The sequence below is a fragment of the Salvia hispanica genome, chromosome 3 (genome assembly GCF_029641045.1).
Source record: "Salvia hispanica isolate PSC_SH4W2 chromosome 3, Shi_PSC_v1, whole genome shotgun sequence".
NCBI classification, from domain to species: Eukaryota; Viridiplantae; Streptophyta; class Magnoliopsida; order Lamiales; family Lamiaceae; genus Salvia; species Salvia hispanica.
The window spans coordinates 33,756,578-33,769,396 of record NC_142694.1 but is presented as its reverse complement, the minus strand read 5'-3'; the positions used below and the strand labels follow the sequence as shown (position 1 = coordinate 33,769,396).

At 35.4% G+C, this 12,819-nt stretch overlaps 1 protein-coding gene across 1 annotated transcript; it reads left to right on the top strand.

Annotated features, from left to right (window-relative positions):
* Window positions 1–2,388: 2,388 nt before the first annotated feature.
* LOC148930608 (uncharacterized) lies at window positions 2,389–3,381 on the top strand. The gene has a single exon (XM_089066548.1). The coding sequence runs from the start codon at window positions 2,389–2,391 to the stop codon at window positions 3,379–3,381; it is 993 nt and encodes a 330-aa protein (XP_088922674.1).
* Window positions 3,382–12,819: the final 9,438 nt, after the last annotated feature.

Genomic DNA, 12,819 nt, shown 5'->3' with positions numbered 1-12,819 from the left:
TGTTCGTGTGTTTTGGTTTTTGACATACTCTATAGAAATTATTAAGTTTATAAATTGAAATATATTATAAAATTCAATTTTATCTATAAATTAAAATACTAACATATTCTAATTATTAGTTTATTGATACCGTTTAGAGTCTAATTTTAATATGAGACTTTTTTTCATATTATCTTTATTTTATTAAATTATAATTTATAATATTATAGTAATATAATAAAAATTATATTTTCTAAAAAAATATTAATTATATATCTTTAAAATATTAAAATAGATGAGTTAAGAATATTATCCAAAAATTAACGTTCCAAAAATTAAGAATTAAAAGAAACTATAAAATTTGGGAAAATAAAGAATAATATTGAAATTATGAAATTCTCAAAATCAAAACTGTAAACTTAATGAGTGCTATTTCATATATCTTATATTCAATTTTAATTGTTGCATGTTACAGCTATTTGAGGGGTAATTACAATCTACATGCAAAATATTTCACCAATATTTCAATTGACTATAAAATGTTTCACCAATGTTTTAATTGAGTACAAAATGTTTTAAGTTAACAAATATCATACAAAAAGTTTGATTAGTGTTACGAATTAGTACATTCCATCTAGGGGTGGCGAAACGGGTTGCCCGCGGGTACCCGCACCCGACAAGTCGGGTACCCAAATTTGTTGTCCCAATACCCGCCCCGCGACATACTGGGATTACCCAATACCCGTGACGGGTTTCCCATACCCGACATTGCGAGTACCCGTACTCGACCCAGAATCCTAATAAAAAATTTCAAAACCATAATAACCGTCAATACTCCCTAATTTACTTTATTAATATCGAGTTTTTAATCGTAAGTTTGTTGGAATATAAAAATGTTTTAAAAGAACTCTTAGATTATATAATGTATTCCCACTATTCCGTCTTAATAGATAGAGACATTTCATTTTCTTCACTCATTTTGGAAATATAATAATATAAATACTCTTCTCTGCACTATTATCTCTCTTACTTTATTTTTCCTCCGTTCTAACTATTTATTTTCAATTTTTCAAAATGAATGCGTATATAGCTATTACTATTATTTAACTATTTACTTTTTTTTCTCTACTTTAACTATTTGAAACACCTCTATTAATATGGAACAAAGGGAATATTAAAAGGTGGAAAATGGCTAATACTCATAATAACGGGTATTATCGGGACTAACGGGTATACCCAAGCGGGTAGTGGGTATACCCGCTACCCGCAAAATTCTAAAACACCCTATCCGATCCCGCCCGTTTCCCGTTATCATCGGGTAGCGGATATCCAATACCCGGCGAGTAGCGGGTCGAAATGGGAATTACCCATTACCCGCAACCCATTTTGCCACCCCTAATTCCATCTAAAAATCACTAACACTATTACTTTTTCTTATTTTTCTCTAAAATTGTGCCCTAAAAAACATGATATTATTTCTCTGAATAATATCTTATGCATTGCCATATGGGCATGTTATTAAACAATGAATTCACATTTAACTTTCGGCTAATATTTGTAGCTAATTTTAGAGTCGAAAGGATGAAAAACAAGAAAAAATAATGATGTTAGTGATTTTTAAACGGAAGGTAATAATTTGCAACACTAATCAAAACCAAATTTTGTACAACCAAAATAAGGTAATATTAATAATTTGATGCATTAATTATATATTAAAATCACAAATATAGTAAGCGGATAAGATAAAAAGACTTATTAGCCTTTAACCTCATTTTTTTATTTTATATTTGAATTTTCTTTCTATTTTTTTAAAATTTGAATTAAAGTATGCACTAATTACATTTATGGTTCAAAAAAATAAAAATAATTATATAAAAATCATAAATATATGACCACAATATTATACACTTTCCATGTACTATATATACATCCATACACTTTAATTAAATGCATAAATAAACCTATTTTTTTCAAATAAAATAGTTTTTGGTTGTACAAAATTTGGTCACATAGATTTGTTGTATTTGTTAACTTAAAACATTTTGTATTCAATTGAAACATTGGTGAAACATTTCGTATGTAAAGTGTAATTACTCCGCTATTTGAGTTAAGAACTCTAATATTCTATAAAGATAAATAGAAAAATATTAAATAAATAAGTTATGAACATGCGATTATTTATCGATTGGGGTTCAACATAATCTTTTAAAACCGTAAAAACTAAACTCAATGAGTACTAGTACACCATATATCAAATTTTAATTTATGGCATATTTTAGTAGGACGGACGAAAAAGGAAATTCAGCTTATTTATATGGGATAAAGGTACTTTTATTAGTTGTACTTTTATTAGTTCAACCTCCACTGACTAACCACATCGCATTAGTTTGTTAACGTAGAACCTGACTTATGAAAGTCGCGATAGGAGGAAGGAGAGGATACTCCCACATAGTCGATGAGCCACCAGAACCAAACAGCAAGGGATATAGAGATTGGGAGGAAATCGATCTCGTGGTTTTCTCGTGGATAATCGACAATATCGAACATGATATTATTGCCGATTTTGCTCACCACCAAACGTCCAAAGCTCTGTGGGACAACCTTCGAATCACGTTCAAAAGCAAGGCGGATTCATTCCATATCTACGACCTGGAAGACAAAGTGTTATATATCAGACAGGGGAACTTAGACCTTGAGACATATTACCGTCGAATCCATGGATTATGGATCAATGTCGACAGAAGCCAAAAACAACCAGTGACGTGCTGCGATAAGGGGGTCAAACAGTTCAGAGATTTCACAAGCGAGAAGAGGCTTTTCAAATTCCTCACTGGATTAAACCCGGAGTATAATGCAATCCGGCGAGATATCCTCAAACTCGAGCCGTACCCCTCAGTCGAAGAGGCCTACGCGTTGGTGAAGAAGGAGACGACTCGATGCAATATCATGTCACCGACATCCTCTTCACCAATCGGAGATGCCACTGGCGTAGGAAGCACCGATACATCATCGAGGGAGATCGGATATGGATTCGGAGCACAGAGAGACAGACCCAACCGAAACGGACCGCAGCGTCCTCCACCTGCCGGAGCCTCCGCTCACCAAGCCGGAGGGAAGTCGGACAAGAGCAAATTGTGGTGTTCTCACTGCGGCAAGAACAAACACACAAAGGAAAGTTGTTTTCTCCGAGTAGGATACCCAGAATGGTGGGACGAAAGGCAGAGAGCTCGAGCCCAGGCGAAGTTCGCCGGAGTCGGCATAACCGAACAACAGACTCGGTTCCCGGCTGCGAAGGTGGAACCGGAGGGGGAAATCTACCGCACAACCCTCCGAATCAAGAAGCCGGCACCGGAAGCGGCGGCGGCGGCGGAGTCGGCAGCGTACGCGTCGGGAATTTTGTAGAAAAGGACGGCGAGACAGAATCGCACAGATGGGGAGGAGGCGGCGGATATTTGGGAGGTAAAGGGCTTGACAAATTGTCAAACCCTAATCAAACTCTGAATTTTTGTTTTGGACCCCAGATTATGCCTAAATTACATTTGAGACCCCATTTTGTGAACAGTTATGAGAAATACCATCCGAGAACCGTTAATTTCGAAATGACCCCAGATATTGACCAAATTAAGACCCATAATCGTTTTGCACCATTATTGAATATTTCCGCTGCATTTAGTGTGCAAAATATTGATAGTGCTAGAAAAAAGGGTTGGATTTTTTTACTGCGGAGCCACTGATACCATGACTCCGGAACGATCTGATTTTATTAATTTTGGTGAAATTACTAAAACCTATATCCGAACTGCAAATGGGGAGTTAATTACAGTGGAAGGGTCTGGAATCATGGAGATGAGACAGCCTGGACCAGAACTGCAGGGAGGAGTTGAAGATGTGAACTATGTGCACCAAGGAGGAAATAATAGGAACTTCAACAACTATCGCTCCAACCAAGGTGGTGGTAACTACAACAATTATGGTAACAAGGTGCATCCCAATCTCTCCTATGGGAATCCTAACAATGTTCTGCAACCACCGCCAGGATTCATAGTGTCTAATGGGTTGGTAGAACAACAGAAAAAGCCTACTACTGAAGATATCTTGGCAGCATTCATGAATCAGACTACCAAGTACATGGAGAAAACTGACAAGTACATGGAGAGCACCAGTCAAAGGTTGGGGAAGGTTGAAAACGACATGCAAAGCTTGAATGTGCATATGAAGAGCATTGATACTCAGATTAGTCAAATTTCTCAAGCTGTAGGTGTCCAACATCAGCCAGGACAATTTCCAGCACAGACCATAAACAATCCCAAAGACTGCAAGGCCATACACTTGAGAGGTGGTAAAAGCTATGAAGGACCTTCCATGCCTGTAGAGGAAAATAAGAGTACTCCAGAGGAAGATGTCAGAGCAGAAGAGAATTCCAAGGGAAAGAATAAGGTGGACATTCAGACCAAGAAAGACGCAATGCCAGAAAAGTTGCCTCCTCCTTCCATTCCTACGACAGTTAGAGTGCCCTTCCCATTTGAGGTGAAGGAGAAGAAGTTGGATGAGCAATTCTCCAAATTTCTCGATAATTTTAGGAAGGTGAACATTAATATACCATTGGTGGAAGCTCTGCAAGAGATGCCTACGTATGCAAAGTTCCTAAAAGATGTGCTCTCCAAGAAGAAGAAGTGGATTGATTATGAGATGGTGAACATATCTGAAAATTGTAGTGCGATAATTCAAAAGAAGCTACCTGCCAAGCTTAAAGATCCTGGGAGTTTCAATATCTCATGCGTTATTGGAAATGACAGACAGACAAAGGCACTGTGTGATCTGGGGGCGAGCATAAATTTGATGCCATTATCATTTTTCAGAAAGATGAAGATCGGCACTCTCAAGCCGACTACAATCACACTGCAGATGACAGATAGATCAATCACCTATCATAAAGGAATTGTTGAGGATGTTCTGGTGAAGGTACATGACTTCATATTTCCCGTCGATTTTGTAGTGTTGGATATGGAGGAAGACATGAATGTGCCGCTTATCCTAGGGCGCCCATTCCTAGCAACGGGAAAAGCATTAATAGATATAGCAAAGGGAGAGCTCACTCTTCGTATGGGCAACAAACGACACATTTTGTCTATCTATAATGCTATGAAGACTCGTGAAGACGAGGAACTTATTATGAAGATGGAGTGCAAAGCGGTGCATGTTGTAGAGGTCCAAAAGACACAAGCAATTGAGTCCACATTGGGGGATTTTTCATTGCCGCGGTGGATGTTTGGTTCATGTGGTGGATCAATTTCTAAAGAAGAGACTGCATCAAATCCTAAAGTGAAGGAGAAGAAAACAAAAGCTTAAAATTCACCCAAAGTGGAAACCAAAATTTGTGATGGAGCTTTGAAAACTACTTGATGGAAGAAGAGATTGGCTAGGTCATATGCTTCCAAGATTGATAGAAAATCCAACACCACCATTTATGGCGTGACATGATGCAGCTCATGGAGGACGTCGAGCCAACGACGATAACCAAAGGCACTGTAGGGGAGGTAACCCCTAGTAGGTAACTTTTAATTTTATCGTTTCATTTTGTTTTTGGTGTGTTTTTTTTTGTTGCTTGCTTACCATGTAAGTCTCCCTTCTCTACCAACTTTTCAAACTTATTCTTTGCTTAGCTTTGAATAAGTTTGGGGGGATGATATGGTGGATAGGGACACTAACGAGGTACGTATCTTATTGCTTTTGTTGCTTTATTTTGTTTTAGGATAGAATTATTTTGTTAGAACTCCTTGAATGCTTGCTTTGATTGGTTGGGTTTTGAAATTGAATTGAAAAAATTGGTAGTAATTTGGATGAAGACTAGTCGTCTATGATAAAAGAACCTTCCACTTTGAGCTATCACTTGACCATTGACTTGAGAGTTTGAGTAATATGATGCATAAGTAACGAATTGCTTGTTTGCCTTGATTCATGCTATTTGCCCAGTGAGACTTGAGCTTTTAATTCTTTCATGTGTGATTTATCATCAATTGTGTATGTGTTTCTAGAACTTGCTCCTTGTCTTCTTGAGTCTACATAGTAACCTTAGAGATAGGGGAAGATGTTAGGCCATTGTTGTTAGCCTTATTTTTACCTAAACACTAGCCTTATTATAATAATACCCTTGATAGCTAAGTTTGAGCCTATTGCCTTTTCTTTTGTCAAGCTAATCAAGTGGGTTGGGAATCCTAGACTTTAGAATTGTTGAGCTATGAAAAGAAGAGTTTGGAGAGTTTAGTTGTTGAAAAAAATTGGTCGTGTTTAGCTTATCAAGTTGGAAATTGGTTGTACTTAGAAATTAAAAAAAAAAAGAGAAAAGAAAAGAAAAGAAAGAAGAAAGAAAAAAGAAAGAAAGAAAAAATATATATATATACATAGTATATAGAGAATAATTCAAGATCTTTGCAAGTTAAGAAGAAATCAGACAAACTCTAGTTATTGTAGAGAAGTGTTTTGGTGAATGGTTGAAGTTGAAAGTGGATTGTGTAATGTCTTGGAATTTCACATCTTTTTGGGAATTAGTCGCTTTAGCCAAATATTACCCTACCTTAGTAAAAGTGCATTCGACGGCTTAACTTGATGGAATTTGTATTGTGATATGCTCCTTTATTCCGTATTCGAACCTGGCGACCCGCCAGCAAAACACGAAAAAAACGCCGTAAGCAGCTGGCGACTCGCCAGCTTCGACGCACACCCAACCTGGCGACCCGCCAGCTTCGTCGGACAGCTTATTTCGGGCCCAAAGTTAACCCTAGGTATATATATGCCTAGGAAACGCCTCCAAACACAACTTACACGCCTCCTACCCCAAAAATACCACTTTTTCACCTAGGAAGAAGAGAAGAACGAGCAGAGGACGAGTATTCATCGCAAGATTGAAGACGAGGCCTCCAATCCGTCCAATCCAATTCTAGGAGTTTCTACTTTTAGTTTTATTCTTGTTTAAACAATGTTTTTGAATATTTCTTTGAATATTTCTTTGACTTTTGTGTTGAACATGAGTAGCTAAATCCTTCGTAGAGTTCTACGGGGGAGATACAATGATTCTTATGTTTAATTGATTTCCTTTTTCTATGCCTTGGCTCATGTGGTTATTTTGATTTCTTCTGTGCTTATACGTTTATTTGACTGATCACCTTATAAATGCATGTGGATTTTACTACAAGAACTGAGAAGTGAGTAGTTTAATTTGAAAGAGAAGAAATTGACATCTTTGCCAATATAATCGAGAGATTTGAGCCTTTGAATGAAGCTAAGTATCTTAGGAGCTATTAGGAGTTGTTGCCTTAGTTCTAGGAAGGAGACTTCGGTTCTAGGTAGCAATCTACAAATTATATGCTTTGAGAAAAGATATAGTTTTACCTTAGTGATAGCTTAATAACCCATGAGACCCTTTGTTGGCATAGCTAGGAAGTTAGTTGAGCATAGGATAGTTGTTATCGATCGCGTAGGATTCTACCTTCTCATCCTTGATCTACATCCGTTTTCTTATTTGCTTTTAGTTCTCTAGTTATTTTTAATTGTTTTTACCTTGCTTTTAAATAGATTCAGAAAAACCAAAATTCCGATTCATCTAGATAGTAGTTGAGGTTGGTTCGTGGTAATTAGATTGACACTCAATGTCTCTGTGGATATGATACTCTTTGCTTACTATTTGCTACATTAGCCCCGTACACTTGCGGGTATACTTGTGTTAAAAATAAGTTGAGTCAAGTTTTTGTCGTGTGAGACATGTGTTTTGGCCAAGAGCCACAGACAATCGTTTAAACCTTCTAATACCCGTATGCAATCTATGTTGATTTGATTCATGCTGATGTGTGGGGTCCTGCACCTGTTATCGGAGGGAATGGTTTTAGATATTTTGTGACCTTTATTGATGACTGCACATGAATGACTTGGATATATTTCTTGAAACATAAATCTGAGGTAGTTGAAAAATTTATCCTGTTTTTTCAAATGATCCAAACTCAATTTCACACTACCATCAAAGTCCTTCGGTCATGGGAGGGAATTTGTTAATGGTACCATGTCAAAATATTATAAGGAGAAAGGCCTAATTCACCAATGGGAGGGAATTTCACACTACCATCAAATTTGTTATGTCGCAGGCAACGACAATTAATCAAAGTCAAAGTTAGTCACTTGTTTATGTTTGGTTATTTTTGAAGAAACTTGGTTCTAGCCACAAACAATTGTACGTTATTGTATCAAGAGTCATAGATCGTGAAAAATTGAATATTATTAGTTCGAGTTGTGTCAACTGTAGTAGGAAGATTTGTAAAAGGTTTCGTGAGAGAAATAAAGACTTCATAATCATAACTCATAAATTATAACTGCTATGTAGTTGGTTTAGTGGAGTAGTGGAGCGCATGAAATCTTCCTATGAATATTTCCACTATTTTTATCTGTAGGTCGTGTAAGTACATGTTATCACTGTGGTGATGCTTTAGACTTTGCTTCTTTAGTTCGGAAATTTTTCTTAAAAAGGTTGTAGCATTGTTTGTGATCCGCTGGATGCCTATTGTGATTAGTAATGTAAAACTTATACATTGTTGATAAGAAACTACTACAGTGTATTTTTGGACCAGGTATGTTTCAGTTGTAACTCACTCATATGCACTTGCTCCATGCTTTCCCTGTCTTAAGACGTGTTTGTTATTCATCCCTTCTTGCAGTGGAAAATTCTTAGAGATCACGTCGATGAAATTAACCAGGAGATTGAAAATACGTAACGGTGTCTATGGATCTGTGTGTTTTGTTCCTCGAAAGGAATTGGCAAGGAACCTCCAACTTACTAATGAAATAGTTTAGGGACGAGCATTTACTTTGTGTGGTAATGACCTGTAGAATGTTTTCTTGACAAGGACCGATGTGTCGTATTATTCTCGAACTAATTACAACCGTGCTATGCACGGCTCATTATAGTTATATCAAATTAATAAATATATATAAGAAATAGTACGAAACATTATAGTACTATATATGAATCTAAAATTATAAATGTATTTAATAATAAATATATATTAAGATCTCTTTGTTTACTTCTCCTAATGAGATTTAAGATATTGTTTATCAAAAGCTATAATTTAAGATTGCACTGGTGAGACACTTTCCAGTCGAGTTTCATTTCATTGCAATATAGAGACCCTATACAGTAAAAACTCAAACCTTGAAACCTAAATTCTAAACCCTTAATTTTAAAATATACTCATCATGACCAACAAAATGAGCCAAACATCAATAAAATTCTCCCTCCGTCCAGGTTCGATTTCACTTTGTTGATCACTTATTTTATTTTGGGGGGAAAATAATTTAATAAAATTGGGAAGAACATAAAAACTTAAATGAATCAAGTACGTTTAGTTAATAAATGGTTAAATGAGTAAACTATTTGATAAATCCAATAACTTTAAACAAATAAATAATTAAAATAATCAATTAAAATGAAATGAATTAATCAATCAGCTTCATTTCCCCAAGAACCTCTACAATTAGATTTCCAACGGATTTCATTCTTTATCTCTAGGCCCTGCAAAATATGGAAATTTAAATAAATCAATCAATACATTAAAAACGCCACATTGTTCAATAACTTTCTACCAACAACCAAAAAACTAAAACTCTCAGCGCCTAATTTCCTGATGGGAATGATGTGTTTGTGCCACTGTGCGTGTCTACATGATTTCTATAGTCATTTCCTATAATCAGTTTCAGGCACAAAATGAAAAGTCATGCTGAAATTCGATTAAAGTTTTTTGCTCCCTGATTTCAAAGACTCACTTTGGTAAGACCGTGGTTTCATTGTACATGAAACTGTCGCTTGCTGTGTGTGACTTTCAAATTGCAATGTAAATATATGGAATGATTTATGTGCATATAAATGCACAATAATGAGGGAAATTAATATTTTTTGTAATTATAGTATTTAAAATGCAATCACCATGAATTACTTGTATATGTAACTCAAGACTTTTCAATTTTAAAAACGGTTTTAAACGGTGTATTTAATGAACGTGGAATTTTCAAATTTGATCAAATGTATTGTGTTATAGCGACGTGGACTGCATTTATATTATGAAATTTGTGATTGAAACTTTGTGAATTAAATTTGTATCATTAAAGTGTCACCATGGAATTTGGAATTGGATTTATAATTATTATATAAATGAAATAATTATAATGAACCCCTTCTTATAGGAGAAAAAATTCCCTAGTCTAGATATAGCATGTGGCAATATGATGTGGTATGCCCCACCAATATTATTTTGCCAAATGGAAATATACAGGCCTCTACTTCTAGCTGGAAACATAAAAATTTTGAAAAGAAAAATGCATTCTCATTTATTGTGGAAACTATCCCAAATAATATGCATTCTCATTTATTAATGGAAACTATCCCAAATAATATGCATTTTTATTTTACCGTGTATACTAAAATGAATGGTATTATCATATTGCATCACCAATTTATTAGTTTAGATTGATTTTCTTTTATATTGAGATATGTATATATATAAATTCAATTTATTTACTTAATGGAATTATTTTTCTTTTTTATTGATGTATACATGATTTAAAATCTGTTAACATTGCACACAATAGATTTACTATTTTAATGTTCTTTTTTTATGTGTTATGTTAAAATATTAATTAAGAATTAAGATAGCTAATAATAATAAGATGATCTGATGGATTTTATACAATGGACAAAACATGTTGTAGTATAAAATTCAATATGAATTTCAAGAAATTAAAATACTATTATATTACTGTATTCAATTAAGGATTATAATCTTACTTTACCTAATTAAAATGAGACTATATTGTTTAACATCAACTATAAATTAAGAATATAAAACTTTAATGGACATAATTATGTAGTCTATTATAACTACTTAACTATAAAAAATAATTATAAAATAATGAATATAAAACTTAAACAATGATATAATCTAATAACTATAAAACATACGTATTTACTTTACTAAAAGTAAAAAAGATGGAGCTTGCATAAATTGTGGTTGTATATAATCAATATATGGGAATGGTAAAAATGACCTTAAAACATTATATTATGCTATTATTATCATTTGACCATGTATACCATATAATTCCATTTGGCAAAATAGTATTGGTGGGACATACCACATCACATTCCTAAACTAGAGAATTTTTTCTCCTCTTATAGATGTACAGATATAAATATTCCGACTTTTTTCTATAAATTGGGTGTTGTAGTTTTTAATCTTGATTCAGTCCAGTATTTATGATATTCAATGAAAGGTGTAAAATGATTTAAAGCATGGGAAACCAACGTCTATATTAGTTTTTATTCTTAAATGTCTACATAATAATATCTAAATTATATTTTTAATCTTAAATTATAATTTCATAAATACCTCAAAACTCCCCTTTTATATATGTATAGATAGATACAATGTACCCAATATGCATCTCTGTTTCATTATTTATCTATACATATATAAAAAAACGAATTTTGATCACCATTTTGAATTATTATAAACTTTGGGCAAAATTTTGAATATTAATTAGTTATGGATCTTTTGAACGGCCGTTCCAGTTTTCATTATCTGAATTTTGAGTAAATTAACGGTTATACTCCACTAATGTCATTTAATTAGAAAGTTATCTATTGGTAGATAATTATTGGTAGCGTTTTTTAATATTATTTATCTATCTATACATGTATAAAAAACGAGTTTTGCCCATCATTTTAAATTATTACAAAATTTGGGCAAAATTTTGAATATTAATTAGTTATGGATCTTTTGAACGACTGTTCCAATTTTTATTATCTGAATTTTGAGTAAATTAACGGTTATACTCCACTAGTGCCATTTAATTAGAAAGTTATCTATTGATTATAACTGAAAATTATTTTGCTCAGCATTTGAAAAGTTATCTATTGAGTAAATTTACGGTTATACTCCACTAAGAGCATCCGCAATGGTTAATAGGCCAGCCATAGGTCAGCCATTCTCTCCTCTGCCACGTCAGCAACACTAAAAAAACCACCTGCCACGTCAGATTTAGGCCAGCCATAGGCCAGCCGCAATAAAAACAATTCAAAATATACTACATTTACGGAATTAAAATTGCGATATACGGAATTAAATTTACGACACATATACGGGAAAAATAATCCATTCCATTAAAAAAAAGTACAAAGATTTTAAAAAAAAAGTACATGATTTTTTAAAAAAAAAAAAGGGCTTCAACACCCGAGCCCCGCCACTCTCTACTCCTCATCGCCGTCGCCGTCGCCCTCCTCGTCGCCGCCGCCGCCGCTGCCGCCACCCGTGGTATCTGAGCCCACGTCGGAACCCCCCAGCCGTGACCTCGCGATCTCTAAATCAGCACGCATGCTCTCGAGCATCTCGAAAAGAATCCTCTTCTCCGTGGGGTCAGTGGCGTTCTTCCACTCTCGGAAGACCTGTAACATCTGAGCCCGCGTTTGGTTACGCGAATGGAGAGTGTACTCGAGTGGGGCGGCTGGGAGGGCGGAGGACTGGACCTCGCGGGGCGATAGGGGGGATCCGCCCCTCGCAGCCCGCTGCGCCCGCTTCTGTCCAACCGGGCGGGGGCAACCAGTAAATGAAGGAGGGGATGGAAACTCCTCAGCATCCGGGGGGAGGTCGTGGGATCCGCCGCTGCTGCCGCTGTAGTCGCCGCTATAGTTAAGTCGCTGCTTCTTCGGCCACCCAGCGTCGCACCCCGCCCGGAACTTCTCCGAGTCCTTCAGCAACAAGAAGCACTCCCAGAAGGTGAACTCCTTATACTTCCCCTCCAAGG